The sequence below is a fragment of the Ranitomeya variabilis genome, chromosome 6 (assembly GCF_051348905.1).
Source record: "Ranitomeya variabilis isolate aRanVar5 chromosome 6, aRanVar5.hap1, whole genome shotgun sequence".
In the NCBI taxonomy this organism is placed as follows: Eukaryota; Metazoa; Chordata; class Amphibia; order Anura; family Dendrobatidae; genus Ranitomeya; species Ranitomeya variabilis.
Window position 1 is genome coordinate 335,402,051 of NC_135237.1, and position 22,009 is coordinate 335,424,059.

Genomic DNA, 22,009 nt, shown 5'->3' on the forward strand with positions numbered 1-22,009 from the left:
AATGACAGTTATTGTTGTCATTTCTGGTAACACATATATAAAACTGGATGGTCCCCTCTACCACCCGTTCAGTCTCGGGGCACTTGACTACATTACAGAAATCAAATCGCCAGATATTCACCGGGGCTGTCAGGTTTACCCAGAGTATAGTGGGGCCAGAATTCTTATCTACAATAGGGGCCGAAGAGGTAGGGGCGAGGATGGCCCCCATTTCCAGGATCAAAAACAACAGCAACATTTCCCTTCAGTCACTACTGTGACTAAACACTGGTTCGGTCTCTTTTACAATATGAGGCGTGGATCCGGGTGCTCTTTCCTTCAAGTTTTACTGCAGTGGGGGTGACCAGGATCACCGTGTGAGGTCCTTCAAATCTTGGCTGGAGACAGTCTCTGCGCACAAACTTTTTCACATACACCAGGTCTCCTGGCACAAAGGGATGGTGTCCAGGAACCTTGTCTGGGTCTGGAAGAGAACTGAAGACAGTTAAATGCACTTTGGCAAGGTGTCCATGTAAGGCCTGCACATAGCTAGTCAAGTCCTGGTACTTGGGCTACAACTGTTGTGGAAAGAAACATTCAAGATTGGGGCTCCTGCCAAACAGAATCTCATATGGTGACAGTCCTGTCTTCCTGTTTGGGGTATATCTTACTGAAAACAAAGCTAGAGGAAGGCATTCTGTCCATGGTTTACCAGTCTCTACCATTGCCTTTTGGATTTTAAGCTTAAAAATTCCATTTAGTCTCTCCACTCTTCCACTACTCTGCGGATGGTATGGAGTATGCAATGCTTGACTTACCCCCAGTGCTGCCATTACCTCTGACATGATCTCTCCAGTAAAATGGGAACTCCGATCGCTTTCAATGACTTCAGGAACTCCATACCTGCATGTGATCTCAGCCATCAGTTTCTTCGCCGTTGTCCTAGCCGTAGCTTTGGCAACTGGGTAGGCTTCTGGCCAACCTGAAAATAAATCAATGCAGACCAACACATACTCATACGTCCCTACCCTGGGTAACTGAATATAATCAATCTGCAGTCTCTGGAATGGGTAAAGGGGCCGGGGAGTGTGTTTGGATGCGGTTTTCACTGTCCTACCCTGATTATGTGTGGCACATATCATGCAGCTCTGTACCTGCCTTTCTGCGCAGGTGGAAAACCCGGGGGCAATCCATTGTTTCTGTAGGGTGTCACACATGGCCGTCTTCGAGTGGTGCACATTCCCGTGCAGAACCTGTGCCATCATTGGGTACAGTACCTGTGATAGGCAGACCTTTTCACCCCTCCCCCATAGTCCGGTAACGGTATCAGAGCAAGCCCCTATCCTTTGCCACCTATTTTTCTCCTCCTTACTTGCCTGTTCTTGTAACCGGGCTAAGATGTCTTTCAACACAAGTGGAGATGGTGGGGTGTCTAGGTGATGTACTTGAGAGGCTACAGGAGTGCTTGCTGCTTTCTTGGCAGCCTGGTCTGCCAGTGTGTTACCCTTCGTCCGTCCATCAGTGCCTTTGCTATGTGCCTTTACCTTTATGATGCCTGTTTGGGTGGGAAGCTGTAGTGCATTCATAAGTTGCTGGACTGCCTCAGCACGTTTAAAGGGGTGGCCATTTGCTGTCAGGAAAGCCCTGGCTCTCCAGATAGGCCCATAACCGTGTGTAATGCCAAAAGCATACCTGGAATCAGTGTAGATATTTACAGTCTTACCTTCTGCTAGTTTGCTCTGCTTCTTGTGCAGACATATGAGCTGGCATTGACTCTGCCTTGATTATCTCATGTTCTGAGACCACAGCATATCTGGTACAGTAGCATCCTCGGTCATCTTGGTGACGGGATCCATCTACAAAAAGCTCAAAATCAGCATTAGAATAGGCACACTAGAGACCGGCCGTTTCCTGAGACATCAATTCTAGACAATCATATGGTTTGGAAACCTAATCTTGTTCCTCTGGATCCATTTTAGAAAGAAAAAGAGTGTCCTTTTTCATGTCACCTACTCCTCCCCCCTTTGGATCCATAGGAACTAGGAGAAGAGTAGCGGGGTTTAGGACAGTGCACCTTTTCAAAGTCACATTAGTAGGCATGAGAATAGCACACTGAAATCGCAGCTGTCTAGCCATGGACATGTGGCTAGGTTGTACTTGATTAAGGATACTATATACATCGTGTGGGGTGTGGACCGTCAGTGGGTGATCCAAAACAATCTCTGAAGATTTGTGTAGCAACAGCTGGACAGACAACACAGCCCAAACACATAAGGGACTTCCCTCTTGCCACCGTATCCAGGCGGCCACTATAATAAGCAACAGGTTTCTGTTTGTCTCCATGAAGCTGAATCAGCACACCTGTAGCATGTCCTGCATAGGTGAGCTCTGTCTGCAAGGCAGTCTGCAATACTGTACGGCAGTGCTCGGGTGTCTTGTAATCATATACGGGGCCTGCAGTGTGTAGCACTATATCACAGGGTAAATTCCCTTCCTGGGTGGACATAGCGTCTCCTGGATGCAAGGGGCCATGAGCGGCAAGGTAGGCCTGACACTCTTGGGCTATGACTGGGCTTCCCTTTTCTAGCTATCTGTTGGGCCAAACAACCTCTATATGACAGGGTAGAATTAGCTGGGTTCACTTATAGCTCCTACCTGGTGGGTAAGTATGTCCCCATACCCCACTGAGAAGAGAACCTGGGATCCCTGAGGTGTGATGTAGCAACGTGAATGACAGGGAAACAAACTTCAGATTCCTGGAGAGTCTAGCTGAAAATTGACATAAGGCAGCTGGGAGGGAGTTAGATTCCTATACAGGGTTAAAGGCGTATTGCAGTGTGAAGCTGGACTCACATGTACAAGGGAGGGGGGCAGAAACTGGAGTCTGTTACATTGAGATAAGAAACACTGTGACCTCGCAGCTGCAGCGATGGGGGCCAGTGAGCGAGCAAGAATTATTACAGCTAGTGACTTAATCCTTGTCTTTCCTGCTGGGCTAAATTCTTTTGAAAACTCTTTACTATTTTCAATATATCATCCGGAGTGGAAATCTCAATATCGGGTCTACTACAAAAAGGTATGAATGGGCTTTTTATTACAATGGGAATCCCAGATCTTCAAACACTACCATAAGACGCCCATAGAACTGCTCGGCAGTCCAGGATATATTGGTGCCTTTTACCAATCTTTCAATTACTTACAAGTTTTCATCTAAGACTAGGCAGGTCTATTCCACTTTCAATTTCATACAGTACTTATTGCTTTAAACATAAATCTCTGTGTGTACTGTACCAAGGACAGAGAAAACTTAGAATGCAATACATGGCCCCCCCCCTCCCCCGTAGCCCACAGCGCCGAGGGGAAAAATTGCAAGCAGATCGCGCAGGGATTCACTCAGCCCCTCCCATCTAGTAACACGGAGATAAGAACTTCCACTGCATTCTTCAGCGCTGAAGGGAGAGCAAGAGCCCAACTCTATACCCCCCTTTCTCCAGCACGTAGCGCAGATAAGGAGAAAGAAGAAGAAGAACTGACAAAGAAATCTCGCAGCGGTCTGCCTCGCCCCTCCCCTCCCCTACAGTACACAGCACTGATACAAAGCTCCGTATCCTCTACAAAGTCACAAATTACAGCAGTTTTCAGACCTAATTTCTACAAAACTTTCCTATAATCCTCCGTGGTCTGGGCGGAGCCCCAAGGACGGTCCGTACACACACACGCGGCAGGTCTCCACCCAGGTTGGATTCTGCACAACACAAACAGGACACCCCTACGCTTCTGGAGATCTCTTTCCGCCGCCATTACAGGGCGGTGGCTGGGACTACATTTTCATCATCAGTGGCACGGCGGCCATTTTACAATCTGTAAAATCACAGTTCAAAGGCATTTTATAACTAAATACGGGCTCTGTATTGTCTGATCCTTCCTCTCCATCAACATATTCTCATCCTTTGTTCTTTAAGCCTCGCGCAACTCGCAGATAAGCTTCTTGACTGTCTCTTGCCCTCCCGTGACCATTGTCTTGACTTCCACGACATCCTCATCTAACTTGTGGGGCACAGACTTCTTTTGCTTTAAGATACGCAGCTTGGCTCCCAGGATACTATGGTTTTCTGCAGTAAAACCACTGGCAGCGATCTTCAACACTGAGTTCCACAGTACGGAGCCTCACGTTCGACGTACTAGGAAAAGAGCCTCGCGCTCAATATTTCCGTCCCTAACCTGAACAACAGTGATTACAGACTATCCTGCCACGATATCTCAAACAGTCGGGAGGCAGCCTCCTAATGAGACCCCTCCACAAAAATTCTGGTGGTCCCGTACGGAGCGTCTTAATTACCTGTTTCTGGTGGTCCCGTTCCGGGACGTCTTAATTACCTATTTCTGGTGGCTCCATACGGGGCGTCTTAATTACCTATTTGTACTCAAAATTCTGGTGGTCCCTGACTTGGGACGTCTTAATTACCGGTTAGTACAATATCACAGAGGCTGCGTCTCCTATCCCTTTCTCTAAGCTGCCCCACAATCTACAACTAGCTCAATCTTTCAGTCCACTTCACTACTGGACAATAGTCACGGGTAAGGTGGTTGAACGGAGTACAATGACCGGTGGAGGAGGTATGGTGTACAGAGGACGCACAGAATGCAACGTCTCTCAGTTGTTGGTTCAGAGCGTGGCACAGGATCACGTTCGATCTCACCACTCGATCGGTCACCTCCCGGACCCAAGGAGACTACAGACAAACCAATAACGGCTGAGACACTAGCAAGTGTGACATATACAGTGTACATGATCGCCACTTACCGTGTACGGAGGGTGATCAGTCCTCGAGGTCAGCCACTACGGGTATCATCCACAGACATCCAGGCATGGGTCCAGAGGGTCTCGGATCGCTGGCCACGCCTCACGTTGGTCGCGCCAAATTGTCGGGGTCGTAAACGACAATATAACCTTCCTTCACCAGTCATTCCAAATTAATATGTGTGCAGGGCATCTGGTACCGGATAAGAATAAATCAGACAGGTAGCTGGTTCAAACTTAGTTAATGCCCCGTGCATCCACACATGTCTGCAGCGGTCACACCAACTGGCTTTATTCTAAAATACACAATACTATATTGAGTGTTAGGGGAAGGCGTGCATTAGGCGGGGTTTAAGCTAGCATTCAGTCTTTCTGATTTGTTCTGACGTCTTCTGGTGGATCCTCCTTTTCTTCACATTCCTTAAGTTTCGATTTCCAAAGAAATGACTTAACCCTTCGGTCACTAACCTGAAACGAAACTGAACACTGGCAACCATCTTTAAATACAATTACATATGCATTAGCTAGCAGATAGGAAAAACTTATTGTTTCACAGTATAAGAGTATAAAGATATATAAAAGTACAGAAAGATATATAAGAAATATATTTTCACCTTGACAGTGTCACTTGTGGGGGAGTTCAAATGTTTAGGCACACAGGGGCTCTCCAAACGCGACATGGTGACCGCTAACGATGGGAGCTAATTTTTCATTCAAAAAGTCAAATGGCGCTCCTTCCCTTCCGAGCCTTGCCGTGTGCCCAAACAGTGGTTTACCCCCACATGTGAGGTATCAGTGTACTCAGGAGAAATTGCCCAATAAATTTTAGGATCCATTTTATCCTGTAGCCCATGAGAAAATGAAAAAATTGAGGCTAAAGGAATTTTTGTGTGAAGAAAAAAAAAAGTACTTTTTCATTTTTACGGATCAATTTGTGAAGCACATGGGGGTTGAAAGTGCTCACTATGCATCTAGATAAGTTCCTTGGGGGGTCTAGTTTCCAAAATGGGGTCACTTGTGGGGGAGCTCCAATGTTTAGGCACACAGGGGCTCTCCAAACACGACATGGTGTTCGCTAACAACTGGAGCTAATTTTTAATTCAAAAAGTCAAATGGCGCTCCTTCCCTTCCGAGCCTTGCCGTGTGCCCAAACACTGCTTTACCCCCACATATGAGGTATTGGTGTACTCACGAGAAATTGACCAACACATTTTAGGATCCATTTTATCCTGTTACCCATGTGAAAACAAAAAAATTGAGCCTAAAAGAATTTTTTTGTGAAAAAAAAAGTACTTTTTCATTTTTACGGATCAATTTGTGAAGCACCTGGGGGTTGAAAGTGCTCACTATGCATCTAGATAAGTTCCTTGGGGGGGGGGGGTCTAGTTTCCAAAATGGGGTCACTTGTGGGGGAGCTCCAATCTTTAGGCACACAGGGGCTCTCCAAACGCGACATGGTGTCCGCTAAAGATTGGAGCCAATTTTTCATTTAAAAAGTAAAATGGCGCTCCTTTCCTTCTGAGCCCTGTCGTGCGCCCAAACAGTGATTCCCCCCCCCACATGTGGAGTATCGGCGTACTCAGGACAAATTGTACAACAACTTTCAGGGTCCAGTTTATCCTTTTACCCTTGGGAAAATAAAAAAAATGTTGCTAAGAGTTCATTTTTGTCACTAAAAAGTGAAATGTTCATTTTTTCCTTCCATGTTGCTTCTGCTGCTGTGAAGCACCTGAAGGCTTAATGAACTTCTTGAATGTGGTTTTGAGCACCTTGAGGGGTGCAGTTTTTAGAATGGTGTCACTTTTGGGTATTGTCAGCCATATAGACCCCTCAAAGTGACTTCAAATGTGAGGTGGTGCCTAAAAAAAAATGGTTTTGTAAATTTTGTTGTAAAAATGAGAAATCGCTGGTCAAATTTTAACCCTTATAACTTCCTAGCAAAAAAAAATTTTGTTTCCAAAATTGTGCTGATGTAAAGTAGACATGTGGGAAATGTTATTTATTAACTGTTTTGTGTCACATAACTCTCTGGTTTAACAGAATAAAAATAAAAAATTAGAAAATTTCAAATTGATTCCCTTGATTCCCCGGTCTTTCACATATGGAGTAACAGCTCACTCAAAGAAAGCAGAGAGAAGCCGCGGGGGACCTGCCTCTTTGACTAGTCACTTGTGTGGTTTGGTCCTCGAACAGCATTTAAAATGCTGCAGTTTCAAAATAAAGCATGCCTTGCTGAAACGGTACAGTCAGCATCTGATACCCACTGCATGTGGTGCACGCAGCAGGTATCAGCTGTCGGGTTTCTTTTGAGTAAAGCAGTTGTGATTAAAGAAGTTGTCCACTACAATAATATTTTTTTTTTCATAAATTTTGCTATTATGTGCCACTGAAAACATCCACTGTCTTTATTTTAGCAATATTACCTTTTATCATGCTGTAGCACCACATCTTCAGTGCTGGATCCAGCTCTCATGGGGTTAATCGACAACTTCCTTTCTCCTGGGTTATTGTGCTCTAATGCTACAAGTTCCATGATGCATTGCACTGCCACTAAGCCCGAACCTACCACACCCACTCCAAAACACACCCAAGCCCCTCCCTCCCCTCCTTCCTCTAGCTTCAAAAAGATTTGTGATGTCATTTCTGTCCAACCTCCTCTTTTACATTTGTCCAACCCACACTCCATTACACATAGATAGATAGATAGATAGATAGATAGATAGATATGGGATGGATAGATAGATGATAGATATGGGATGGATAGATAGATACAGAGATATATCTATATCTATTTCCATAGATATGTCCATACCCATGTTTCTAAACCCCTTCACCCCTGGAGCTTTTTTCATTTATCGCTCCCCTTCTTTCCAGAGCTATAATGTTTTCGTCAATATGGCCATGTGAGGGCTTATCTTTTGCGGGACAAGTTCTACTTTTGAACGACACCATTGGTTTTACCATGTGGTGTAACAGAAAATGTGAAAAAAAATCAACGTGCGATGAAATTGCAAAAAAAGTGTAATCCCACACTTGTTTTTTGCTTGGCTTTTTTGCTAGGTTCACAAAATGCTAATGCTATGTGCATACGTTGCGGATTTGATTGCAGATCCGCAGGGTTTTTTGCTGCACAGAATTGCATCAAATCCGCATTGTAGTGCTCAACCTATGTAAGTCTATGGGAGCCGCAAACTTGTGCACATGCTGTGGAAAAAGCCGCACCGAAACGCAGCTTTTTTTTTTCGCAGCATGTCACTTCTTTTGTGCCGAACTGCAGCGTTTCTGCACCCTTAGACTTCCATTGAGTCGGGCACATCCGCAGCAAAACCGCAGATGAAAAAAAGATCTGCAGTTTAGATGCGGAAGTGGGTCTGAGAAACGCTGCCGTTCGGGAGGAGGGAAGTGTGTGGGCGGTGACGGTGTCCATGTATGTGTGTGCGGACGGGGTCTGCGGGCTGTTCGGATGTGTGCAGCGCTGTGCGGGACTGTTCGTGTGTGTGGGGTCTGCGGGCTGTTTGGATGTGTGCGGGGCTGTGCGGGGGGGTCTTTTGGGGTGTGTCTGCAGGTATAATCCGATGGGACCACAAGTACGCAGCATCCAATCTGCAGCTAATTCGGATGTAATCCGGACAGTGGACACGCACCCTACACTATCCATACATCTATCAATAGATATATCTATCCACATATATCTATAGATAGATAGATGTATGCATCTATATATCTATCTATATGTAGCTCTGTCTATCCATTTCATCTATCATCTATATGTCTATCTGTGTGTAATTGAGTGTGGGTTGGACAAATGTAAAAGAGGAGGTTGGACAATGACATCACAAATCCTTTTTTTTGTTCAATAATACATCTTTATTTAGCTTTCAAAAACGCACAAAAAACACGCAAAAACCGCACCCAAAAAAAATAAAAAATGCATCAAAAGCGCGCAAAAACTGCATCAAAACCGCAGCAAAAACTGCACCAACAGCATCAAAACCGCACCAACAACAGCATCGAAACAGCACCAAAAACTGCATCGAAACAGCACCAAAAACTGCATCAAAACCGCACCAAAAACTGCATCAAAGCCACACCAAAAACTGCATCAAAACCGCACCAAAAACTGCATCAAAACCGCACCAAAAACTGCATCAAAACCGCACCAAAAACTGCATCAAAACCGCACCAAAAACTGCATCAAAACGGCACCAAAAACTGCATCAAAACGGCACCAAAAACTGCATCATAACCGCACCAAAAACTGCATCAAAACCACACCAAATACTGCATCAAAACTTCACCAAAAACTGCATAAAAAAGCATAAAAAACCTGAATCAAAACCATGCAAAAAACCGCACCAAATACTGCAGCAAAAACTGAATCAAAACCACGCAAAAACCGCATCAAGAACTGCATCAGAACCGCACCAAAAACTGCAGCAAAACTGCTCCAAATATTGCATTAAAAGCTGCATCAAAACCGCATCAAGAACTGCATCAAAAACTGCATCAAATCCGCACCAAAAACTGCATCATAACCGCACCAAAAACCGCCGAAGCCCACCTCAAAGCGGGGGATACTGTCAGCTGACGTACTATTCCTTCAGCTGGCAGAAAGGGGTTAATGAACAATGTTTCAGTTAAAAAAAAAAAAAACGAAAAAAAAAAAATGGCGTGGGCTCCCGCACAATTTTCTGCGCCAGAGGGGGAAAGCCGACGGCTGGGGGCCAATATTTGTAGCCTGCTATGAATATCAGCCCTGTCTGCGTAGCCTTTACTGGCTATTAAAATAGGGGGACCCCCCTAAAAAATGACGTGGGGTCCCCCTATATTTCATAGCCAGAACGGCTACGCAGACAGCTGTGGGCTGATATTCATAGCCTAGAGAGGGGCCATGGATATTGCCCCCCCCCCCGGCTACAAATACCTGTCCGCAGCCGCCCCGGCAATGGTGTAAGATGCGCCAATTCCGGCACGTAGCCCCTCTTCCAACTCCCGTGTAGCGGTGGGATATGTGGTAATAAGGGGTTAATGTGACCTTGCTATAAGACGCCTATCCATTATTAATCCAATACTAGTAAACGGTTAATAAAACACACACACTAGGAAAAAAGTATTTTAATATTCTTCATTTAACCATACTTACCATACTTCAGCGCCTGCAAAAAACGTAAAATAATAAACCGTATACTACCTGTCCGCTGTAGTCCAATTAATAACGAGTGTCACACGACGATCTCCCCTATAGAACAGTGACATCGGGTGATGTCACTGCTCTATAGGACCTTCAGTGACACACTAACAGGAGACAATGGCTCCTGCAGTGCATCACTGAGAGGTTACTATAGTTCACTGGTCTCACTTTATGGCAAAAAGCTGCGTGGGAACTTTCTCACACAGCAATGCCAAAAGTGAGACTAGGGACTATTTTCTCACTGTGACGTAGGAATACATTGTGGGGAATACATTGTGGAAGGATACCTTCCATCACTGTATTCCTGGAGCCCCTGGAGAGCGGTCGCATCAGCTGATGCTGCTGCTCTCCACGGGAGATCGTCGAGGGACACTCGTTTTAATTGGATTTCTGCGGATCAGGGAGTATATTGTTTATTATTTTACAGGTGACAATGGCTTCGGGGAACAAAGTGACAAGTGATGGTGAGTATGTAATCTATGTTATATGTACTGTATGTCTATATGTATGTACTGTATGTACGTACTGTATGTGGCATGTCGCATGGTGCATGTCGTCGTATGCCGTCGCATGGTGCATGTCGCATGATGTCACATGTCGTATGCTGCATGGCGCATGTCGTCGCATAGTGCATGTCGTCGCATGGTGCATGTCGCATGTGGTTGCATGTCGCATGTTTCAAATGGTACGTCGTCGCATGGTACATGTCGTCGCATGGTACATGTCGTCGCATGCTGCATGTCGTCGCATAGTGCATGTCGTCGCATGGTACATGTCGTCGCATGCTGCATGTCGTCGCATGGTACATGTCGTCGCATGCTGCATGTCGTCGCATGGTACATGTCGTCGCATGCTGCATGTCGTCGCATGCTGCATGTCGTCGCATGCTGCATGTCGTCGCATGCTGCATGTCGTCGCATGCTGCATGTCGTCGCATGCTGCATGTCGTCGCATGCTGCATGTCGTCGCATGCTGCATGTCGTCGCATGCTGCATGTCGTCGCATGCTGCATGTCGTCGCATGCTGCATGTCGTCGCATGCTGCATGTCGTCGCATGCTGCATGTCGTCGCATGCTGCATGTCGTCGCATGCTGCATGTTGTCGCATGTTGCATGCTGCATGTCGCATGTTGTCACATGTCGTTGCATGTTGCATGTCGCATGGTGCATGCTCTGTATGTGTGTTCTATGTATGTATGTACTGTATATGTGGGTGTTTTTTTTTTTTTTTTACATTCAACACATTAGCCAGATGGGACTACTACTGTCCCATCATTGGCTAATGTGTCACTCACTGTCACTGTAGCAGGCAGAGCCCGATAAGACTTGTAGTCCTATCCGATGATGCCTGCACACAGAGACACACACACCAATGACCCCACCGCGCCCCCCCCCCCCCCCCCCCACACACACACTCCAGCACCTTCGGCAGATTCACCGCACAGACCGCCGCCGCACCGGCTGCTGCCACAGCACCGGCCGCAGCCGCCACGGCACAGGCCGCCGACGCACCGGCCGCACATCTGGGCACATGAGCGCGGCCGGCCAGAAGACCCCAGCCCTGCCCCCAGCACAGCCCTGCCCCCAGCACAGCCCCGCAGGCAGCCCCCAGCCCCGCCCACAGCCCAGTCACTCTTGAGTGACTGCTGTTTGTGGAGCCTGGGTCACGCCTGTTGCTGACGTCACGTCAATTTCCAGAGTCTGGAAATTGACGTGACGTCGGCGGAAATTAGCGGTGGCTGCAGCCTGGGGATCACGTGACCCGGACTCAGCCGCCGCCATAGCGCCGCTCACAGGCGAAAACGGCAACAGAAGGTTTTTACACAATTGATTAGGGGCCCTGGGGTGATACATTGGGGGGTTAACTGAAAGTAGTGGACAACCCCTTTAATGTCTAATGATACAGCAGAAGTGGCTGTAAATTTTAGGAATAGGATTAGTAGTCATACCTCGAACACCCACTACATGCACTGAGTGATGTGACAGCCGAGCCCAAGGATGAGCCGTGCCACTGATGGGCCAGTGCTTTGTGCTTGTCACAGCCTGTCCCTGTATATCAACCTGTATATAATATCTGCTATGTTCACTTATTGTCTGCACCTATGGCATTTTACACAATGACTGCAGAACATCACATATACCAGTCACATATCATCCTGTACACTGTATGTAATATACTGTGCAGACATCAGATGTATACAGGATAATGTGACTGGTATAATATCCAATACTCTGAAGTCCTAATATAATATAAACCATCACATATTATCCTGTATACTGGATTATCATCTGATTTTGTAGTCAGTGTATCATATACCAATCGCATAACATCCTCTGCACTGTATACAATATACTGTGCACAGACAGATGTTCTACCAGTCACATATTAGCCTGTAAGACCGCCTGAGGTGTGCAGTCACCGTATATCTAATTCCTGTCATATACTGTATACTATAATGTACAGCAGTGTTCCCCAAGTCCGGTCCTCAAGAGCCACCAACAGGTCATGTTTTCAGGATTTCCTTACTATTGCACAGGTGATTGAATTATTGCCTGTGCAGGTACTGCAAATATCAGCTGGGCCATACTAAGGAAATACTGAAAACATGACCTGTTGGTGGCTCTTGAGGACCGGACTTGGGGAACACTGATGTACAGGATAAAGTGTGAATATATCGTGCAACTGGCATCTCCTATACTATGACATGTTGTCTCTTGCGAATAGCCCCAGCAGAAGGCTGGTTAGAGACAGCTGCTGGCTCTTTAACAGAACTGGCACCCACCATGTATAGAGCTGGCTCAGCTCCTGTGCCTGCCCAATGCACCCGCACACAATGTGTGTCAGACACTGGGAATCCTAAATGTGAAGATCAGATGAGAATGGAAATAAAACATTTGCAATAGATATCTTTGCATTTACAGTTAGAATTGTAATTGTGTCCCACTCCGACACTCATAATTGAGCCTGCTTGTAGTTTGGCTTCTATAATCTAATACTTGTGCTGTGGTTAGAATTGTCTCAGTACGTAATAGACATAAATAGGCTGCTTTTACTTATTATTTTTTTATACTTGGCATTTGAATTTCCTGTAGACCAGTGGGATCTGGGACTTGAGACCTCCACTGCTGGCACCCTTGTCCCCTGAGAAGTGCTGAGCTGCTGTCTGAGGCTGCCCACAGAGAGCATAGGTGTCATAGCCTATACTTTCTATTGAATTCATACTACAGGCTGTTGGCACTCTCAGACAGGAGCTGTATGCTCCTGTCTGCTAAGCTGGACGCCTCTCAAGGGACTAGTGCATAATGTGCGAGGGCCTTAAAATCTGGACCCCCACTGGTATACGGGCAATTCAGGTGCTTGCTAAATAGGAAAAATCATTCACGTTTAATTACTTTTTGAAATCTATAGTTAGAGAAGGTTTAAATGATTCATATTTACTTATATTTTACTCTAATTATTTCAGGCAATGGAAATAGCAGCTCAAAGAACAGAGGAGGAAAGATCAAATCAAGATAAAGTTGATGAAGAGGCAAGTTGTTTTCTGTGTAATGTGATTTGTATCTATTACTAGATTGTGTTTGCAGTGCAAGTTTTTTTTGGGGGTGGCGTGAAGGGATGGGTACATGTTATGTGAAGCTCCAAAATTGGTTATTTTTGCCACTCTTTTTTTAGGTGTTTAAGAAAGCGTACATTCCCCGAACCCTAAATGAAGTGAAGAACTTTGAGCGGGATGTGGACTTAATGCAAAAGCTGAAAGAAGAAGATCTGTCACTGAACGCACAACAGGATAACGTGAGTAACAAAATGTCCGTTCATCCACGAAGGTATGGTCGTTATTCTAATGAGAGATTCGGGACCTGATTCATCAAACTGGTGGTTATTCTGCCATACAATGCTTTGAAAAGGCGCAACATTTACATAGCAACTTTTGGTATTTTCATGCCAGTTTCATCCAGCTCTGTCAAAATGGGCCTCTGACTCCAGCACGAGCCCTTGACCGGTGTGAACAATGTCGGTCTTGATGAATCCGGGTCCAAGGGTTTTCCCTCTATGAAACACATACTTCGTTAAACTATATATACACGTATTACATTAAAAGAAAACTAGTAAAGTGAACAGGTAAAACTGTAACCTGCTGGGTGGTAATACAAATGTGCAACTTTTTCATTTCCTTTTAATTTTTTTAGATTCTTTATCAGACTGTAACTGGGTTGAAGAAAGATTTGTCGGGTGCTGAGACGGTAAGACTTTTACCTTGGGAGATCTTCTATTCAACATTAAAGGGGTTACCCTTTTCAGGAACGTTTTTTCCTGTAAACTCCATTGGTGATGGAAAAAAACAAACTGTGCTTTACTCCCCCTCCTCAGTTCCAGCGCTGAGTCTCTGGTGTTTCTCACAGTGTCTGCTCCTGTCTGCAGTGCTGACACATTGAGAGCGCTGCAGACAGTTACTGATTGACTAAGCCATTCAGCGCCGCTGAGCTCACTGGCTGCTGCACTGCCGTCACCTCAATCTGCACCCGCACAAAGTGAAGCACAATTTGGTGTGATAATAATGGAGCCTATATGAAAAATAATTCTAAAAAAGGAACAACCCCTTGAAATATGTATTTCACTTTGGATTATAACAAGATTAGTCACAAGGGAGTTCTTCGAAGATGTAAATGCATGATGCCAAAGGCCTTCAAGGTGATCTGTAACATTATTGGTTATTAGAAAAATACTTTTTTTTAGAATGCACCATTAATCTGCTGCAGAACCTCATGCAGAAGAGGAAATGGGGAGTCAACCAACTGAGTTACACAGACTACTTACTCATCCAAAGCAAGGTTATAAAGCAGCTGAGGTGTGTAGTACAGTGGCTGCAAGAGCAGTCTACATTAGTGATGAGTAGTGTTGAGCATTCCGATACCGCAAGTATCGGGTATCGGCCGATACTTGCGGGTATCGGAATTCCGATACCGAGATCCGATACTTTTGTGGTATCGGGTATCGGTATCGAAACAACATTAATGTGTAAAAGAAAGAATTAAAATAAAAAATATTGCTATACTCACCTCTCCGACGCAGCCTGGACCTCACCGAGGGAACCGGCAGCGTTCTTTTCATAAAATGCGCGCTTTTCCTTCCTTCCGTGACGTCACGGCTTCTGATTGGTCGCGTGCCGACCATGTGGCCGCGACGCGACCAATCACAGCAAGCCGTGACGTAATTTTCAGGTCCTTCTAGGCATTCAGTATTTTAAAATTACGTTCCGGCGTTGTGATTGGTCGCGTCGCCCATGTGACCGCGACGCGACCAATCACAAGCCGTGACGTCACGGGAGGCTGGACACGCGCGCATTTTAAAATGCGCGCGTGTCCAGCCTCCCGTGACGTCACGGCTTGTGATTGGTCGCGTCGCCCATGTGGCCGCGACGCAACCAATCACAGCAAGCCGTGACGTAATTTCAGGTCCTTCAGGATTTTAAAATTACGTTCCGGCGTTGTGATTGGTCGCGTCGCGGTCACATGGGCGACGCGACCAATCACAAGCCGTGACGTCACGGAAGGAAGGAAAAGCGCGCATTTTAAGAAAAGAACGCTGCCGGTTCCCTCGGTGAGGTGAGTATAGCAATATTTTTTATTTTAATTCTTTCTTTTACACATTAATATGGATCCCAGGGCCTGAAGGAGAGTTTCCTCTCCTTCAGACCCTGGGAACCATCAGGGATACCGTCCGATACTTGAGTCCCATTGACTTGTATTGGTATCGGTATCGGATTAGATCCGATACTTTGCCGGTATCGGCCGATACTTTCCGATACCGATACTTTCAAGTATCGGACGGTATCGCTCAACACTAGTGATGAGCGAATATACTCGTTACTCAAGATTTCTCGAGCACGCTCAGGGGTCCTCCGAGTATTTTTTAGTGCTCGGAGATTTCGTTTTTATTGCCGCAGCTGAATGATTTACATCTGTTAGCCAGCATAAGTCCATGTGGGGGTTGCCTGGGTGCTAGGGAATCCCCACATGTACTTATGCTGGCTAACAGATGTAAATCATTCAGCTGCGGCATTAAAAACTAAATCTCCGAGCACTAAAAAATACTCGAAGGACTCCCGAGCGTGCTCGGGAAATCTCGAGTAACGAGTATATTCGCTCATCACTAGTCTACATGTAAAAAGCCTTTACCTCGAATGCTGTTCAATCGATGCTATAGCATTCTTCTCTGCAAAACAAACACGCCAGTAGACCTGAATTACATGGTGATCTGCTTTTGCAAACTAACCATTTGGATGCCAAAATTTGGCATTTTTTATACAGACATGTTGTGCCTTTTGTAATGAACTTAGTTTCTATTATAAGTCCTGTTTATACAGTCGTGGTCAAACGTTTCGAGACTGACACAGATTTTTGTTTTCATAAAGTAAAATCTCCAACATCATTAGCTCACCAAATACTCTCTGTGTGAATGTAGCCTACAGGTATTGTCCCTACTAGACAATTACCTCTTAAACGCTAAAGTTGTGGCCAAAAGTTTTAAGACTGACACATTTCGGTAATCAGAAAGCTTTCTGTTTATTAAAGTGGCAATTCATATTAACACGAGACACTTACGAAGGGTGATCAGATGAATTGTAAAAAATTGTAATGTCAACCCCATTTCCACTGAATTTCAACCTGCCACAAAATTAAGTTGTTACTTTCTCTTTATCTCGGGAGAAAGTCATAGCAAGAACAAGTCACTGTCATGCTGATTAAACTTTAAGAGCAAACTGGTTGCTTGTAAAAGGATGCTGCTGCTGGAAATCATTGTCATCTCCTGTTAACCATGGTTATTTCTAAGGAAACCTGTAGTCACCATTGCTTTCCATAAAAAGCTTTACTGGCAAGGACATTGCTGCATGTGAGATTGTCTTCAAAGGGAATCTGTCAGCAGGATTTTGATATCTAATCCTAGAGCAGCATGATGTAGGTGCAGAGAGCCTGATTCCAGCAGTGTCGCTTACTAGGCTGTGTTGTATTGAAACAGCAATTAATATTTTATCAGCAAGAGATTCACTACAGATCTAGGTCTCTCGTCCCTCCTACACAACTGCTCCGTGTAACCCCCACCATTGATTACAAGCTTTCTGATACTGTATAGCGTTCTGAGCAGTGTTAGATCTGGAGGAGAGAAAAACAGTGGTTGTGTCAAAATGACAGCATGCAGACCAGCATGTAACACATTGCTGGAATCAAGATCTCAGCCCCTACATCATGCTGCTCTTGGATTACTTAACATAACATAAACCTAATGACCGATTCCCTTGAAATCAACCATTTAACGGATCCTCAAGACCTTCAAAGAGAAAATTTTAGTTACTATGAAGTAGCCTTCAGGGCGCCAAAGAAATCAAGCAAGTGCTTAGACAGCCTCCTAAAGGGGATTCAGACATCCGATTGGTTCACACTAGTGCAGAACTTGCTCAGGAATGGCGGCAGGCAGGTGTCGGTGCAGCTACTCACAGGGAGGCAGAGGCTGTTGAAGACTGGCCTCAGACTAAGAAGGGCAGCAAAGAAGCCACTTCTCCCCAGCGAAAACATCAAGGACAGACTGACATTCTGCAGGAAGTGTGCAGGGAATGGACTGCTGAGAACTGGGGTAAATTATTTTCTCCGATGAAGCCATGTTTGGGATATCTGGAAGAATGATTATAGAAGAAAAGGTGACTGCTACCATTAGTCCTATGTCATTTCAACCTGAAACATTTTGTGTGGGGTTGCTTTTCATCCAAGGGAGTAGACTCACTCAAAATTTTACCCAAGATCAATATTTTACCTAGTGAAATCAGATCTCATACTTTGCACTGACAAGGGGCAATACCCTGAAACACTGTCTGCAAATTGAAATTCTGATTTGGCTTTTACCCTAAGTCACATTAGAAGACTCGTTTAACCCCTTCATGACCTTGGGATTTTCCGTTTTTCCGTGTTCGTTTTTCGCTCCCCTCCTTCCCAGAGCCATAACTTTTTTATTTTTCCATCAATATGGCCATGTGAGGGCTTATTTTTTGCGGGACGAGTTGTACTTTTGAACGGCATCATTGGTTTTAGCATGTCGTGTACTAGAAAATGGGAAAAAAATTCCAAGTGCGGTGAAATTGCAAAAAAAGTGCAATCCCACACTTGTTTTTTGTTTGGCCTTTTTGCTAGGTTCACTAAATGCTAAAACTGACCTGCCATTATGATTCTCCAGGTCACTACGAGTTCATAGACACCTAACATGACTAGGTTATTTTTTATCTAAGTGGTAAAAAAAATTTCCAAACTTTGCTTAAAAAAAATAATAAAAAAAAAAAAAATTGCGCCATTTTCCGATACCCGTAGCGTCTCCATTTTTCATGATCTGGGGTCTGGTGACGGCTTATTTTTTGCGTGCCGAGCTGGCGTTTTTAATGATACCATTTTTGTGCAGATTCGTTCTTTTGATCGCCCGTTATTGCATTTTAATGCAATGTCACAGCGACCCAAAAAAACGTAATTCTGGCGTTTCGAATTTTTTTCTCGCTACGCTGTTTAGCGAACAGGTTAATGCTTTTTTTTATTGATAGATTAGGCGATTCTGAACGCGGCGATACCAAATGTGTAGGTTTGAATTTTTATTTTTTTTTATTTATTTTGAATGGGGCGAAAGGGGGGTGATTTAAACTTTTATATATTTTTTTTTTTTTTTCCACATTTTTTTTTAACTTTTTTTTACCTTTTGCCATGCTTCAATAGCCTCCATGGGAGGCTAGAAGCTGGCACAGCACGATCGGCACTGCTACATAGCAGCGATCATGAGCTATGCAGCAGAATTGCAGGTGTGCTGTGAGCGCCGACCACAGGGTGGCGCTCACAGCTGCCGGGGATCTGTAACCATAGAGGTCTCAAGGACCTCTGTGGTTGCTCTGCAGAAGCATCGCTGACCCCCGATCATGTGACGGGGGTCGGCGATGCGATCATTTCTGGCCGGAAGCGCTGGTTAAATGCCGCTGTCAGCGTTTGACAGCAGAATTTAACTAGTTAATAGCAGCGGGTGAATCGCGATTTCACCCGCTGCTATTGCGGGCACATGTCAGCTGTTCAAAACAGCTGACATGTCCCGGCTTTGATGCGGGCTTACCGCCGGAGCCCTGCATCAAAGCGGGGGATCTGACCTGGGACGTACTATCCCGTCCGAGGTCAGAAAGGGGTTAAGGGTCGATAATGACTTGTAGGATTGCTGCTTCCAGCAGGTGGTGCCACAGAGTTTAGGTCTGCTTTCTCTCTGAAAAGGGAATTTGCATATTAAAAAATTTCCCACAGCGAATAAGACTCCTTACATTGGCATGCCAGAGGTGGGATGTCACTCTCTACAAGGAGAAACCTTAACCCTTAAGGTACCGTCTCACAGTGGCACTTTGGTCGCTACGACGGGACGATCCGTGACGCTCCAGCGTCGCACCATTATCGCTCCAGCGTCGTAGACTGCGGTCACACTTCGCAATGCACGGCGCTGGAGTGATAATTTCATGATGTATTTGCGATGTAGAAGTCGTACGCTCCTACGTATCAAGCTCCTCCACCCATTACATCGTATACAATATCGTGCACACCTTTGTTACACGATGCGATCATGCCGCCACAGCGGGACACTTGACGACGAAAGAAAGTTTCAAACGATCTGCTACGACGTACGATTCTCAGCGGGGTCCCTGATCGCTTCTGCGTGTCAGACACAGCGATATCGTAAGTATATCGCTGGAACGTCACAGATCGTACCGTCGTAGCGACCAAAGTGCCACTGTGAGACGGTACCCTTAGACTTACCCTAAGAGCATTGGCCTGTATAAAGAATGGTATCTAAACATCCTTCAAGAGCAACTTCTAGGCTAACTGCAAGCAGCAAACTATGTGAAAACTAAAATTTGTATCAGTCTCAAAACTTTTTGTCCACATCTGTAGTAGAATATCTGGAAGGCAGATTGCATTTGTGTCTATAATACAGGTTCTTAATATGTTGATGGGGGAGGGATCGTAATCCCAATTATGAAGATTCCCTGCACTTGTAATTTAAGGAACCAGAGAGTCTGCTCTTGCTCTTATGAATGAAGGGGATTTTGAGAACAGATATTCAGCATGTACATGGTCTGCTCGGTTTCTCATTGGTAATAAATAGTAACTGGTGATTCTCATAGCCTTTTGTACGCATCGTGTTTGTCCAGGTACCAGCTTTGCTCCAGAAAAGTGACGACGAACAACATGATGACTCAAGTTCTGATGCCGATAGTGGTGAGCAGTCTGGGTCAGACGCCGATGATGATCATCCCAAAGATCAAACCCCTGCCTCCGAAATAGATAAAAAGGTTGGTTGCCTGCCATGGTTATTCCTTAAAATATTATGTCTTTTGTGTTGGCTAGCTTAACAGAAATGGGTCTTTTGAATCCAAAGCAGCTTGTAATCTGCCCCAACTAGCCTCAGTTCCTATCTTTTCTTTTTTTTTTTTTTTTTTTTTTTCAAATGCCTAATTATGGACCAGCAATGAAACGCAAGTGGTGACATTAGGCGGCAGTGAGAGAGGCCATGTTATCCTGCAGTTCTTGGATTACTTTGCCTCCAGCTTACTGAGCACATCTTTGTGTAAGGATTATGCTCAGGCTGTATAGGCTTTATGTGAAGTGTTGCATTTCATGCTGTGTTCTTTGATTCCACTCTTGAAGAGATGCTTGGAATTTTTGTTTTGCTTACATACAATTTTTAAAAACCCTTCATGACTGAGCCAGTTTTTACTTTTTTCAACCAGTCTCGCAAGAGTCATAACTTTTTTTGTTTTTCCATAGACATGGAAAAAAATCAAAGTGGAGTATAATGGTAAAGAAATATATGTATTATATATAAAATATATATGAGCACAATTTTTGTCATTGTTTTTTGGGTTTTGTTTTTCATTGTGACTTTGCAACATGAACCTTAGTGTGCACACTGTCAGGATTTTCTGGTGTTGCTGGTGAGTGGGTTCAGTCATGTGACCACCAGTATGTGATTTGCATACATGCGGTCACGTACTGACTAGACGTGTCCAGCCAAGCAGTCCCAAGCTCTCACTTTATATACAGAGCTGCTGAATGGTGCCGGCACGCACAGTGAACGCCCCCTTAGGTTTATTCTTTGTATAGTCCACTGTTTTTTGCCTTGAGTTTACTAGTGATACTGTTTCATGCCTCACTGCCAAGTCTTTTGTTTCTTGGGCAACCAGCGTGTTTTCCTGTGACATTAAATGTGTTGCTGTCAGCATTTTATACTTCTATTCAATAGGAAAGGAAAAAAATGGTCAAAGACGCACAGAGGGAGAAAAGGAAAAGCAAGATCCCGAAACATGTGAAGAAGAGGAAAGAAAAGACATCGAAAACAAAAAAAGGCAAATAGACTGTATGCTGATATACAGCAGGGGGGCACTAATTTGGTATGATACATCCATCTTACAGATGAGCTGGTGGAATACACTGTGTGTATAGGAACACCATAACAAAAATTATGTTTTACCAGGTGGTAGAACATCTTGCCAGGTTGCATACTGGCTTATTTCAGTGTAAATTAAACAATTAATGCAAAGTTTTCTAACTTTTCAATATACTGTACATATGAATGTTAACAGTTACATAATAAATGAGAATTGCTTGTTTCTCTTTTAAAGGGGATGTTTTGCGATTTTTCTTTTCATATTTATAATTGATACAAACTTTTTAAATATAAAATTAAATGTACTTTTTTAACATTTTATTTATTTTTTCTCCAGCGGCTGCCATTTTTATTTGTTGGTGTGTAAGTGTCGGAGCACAACACTGACACCACAGATACAGCAGACCCTGGGCATAGGAGACTGCACTAGGTGTCCAATCGCATCTCCTACAGAGCTTATTTGGCTCCAGCTTGTTAGTGTTTAACCCCTTCTTGACCCAGCCTATTTTGACCTTAGTGACCTGGCCGTTTTTTGCAATTCTGACCAGTGTCCCTTTATGAGGTAATAACTCGGGAACGCTTCAACGGAT

The 22,009-nt window shown here is 44.7% G+C and overlaps 1 protein-coding gene across 2 annotated transcripts in view; it reads left to right on the top strand.

The window, feature by feature from the left end:
• Window positions 1-21,658, top strand: part of RIOK1 (RIO kinase 1) — a 77,755-nt gene extending 56,097 nt beyond the window's left edge. For both annotated transcript variants that reach the window (XM_077269824.1, XM_077269823.1), the window contains exons 13-17: window positions 13,435-13,500; window positions 13,644-13,763; window positions 14,159-14,212; window positions 20,185-20,325; window positions 21,276-21,658. In XM_077269824.1, coding sequence (XP_077125939.1) covers window positions 13,435-13,500; window positions 13,644-13,763; window positions 14,159-14,212; window positions 20,185-20,325; window positions 21,276-21,386 — 492 coding nt within the window. In that variant the 3' untranslated portion in view covers window positions 21,387-21,658. The remainder of the gene's footprint in view (window positions 1-13,434; window positions 13,501-13,643; window positions 13,764-14,158; window positions 14,213-20,184; window positions 20,326-21,275) is intronic.
• Window positions 21,659-22,009: the final 351 nt, after the last annotated feature.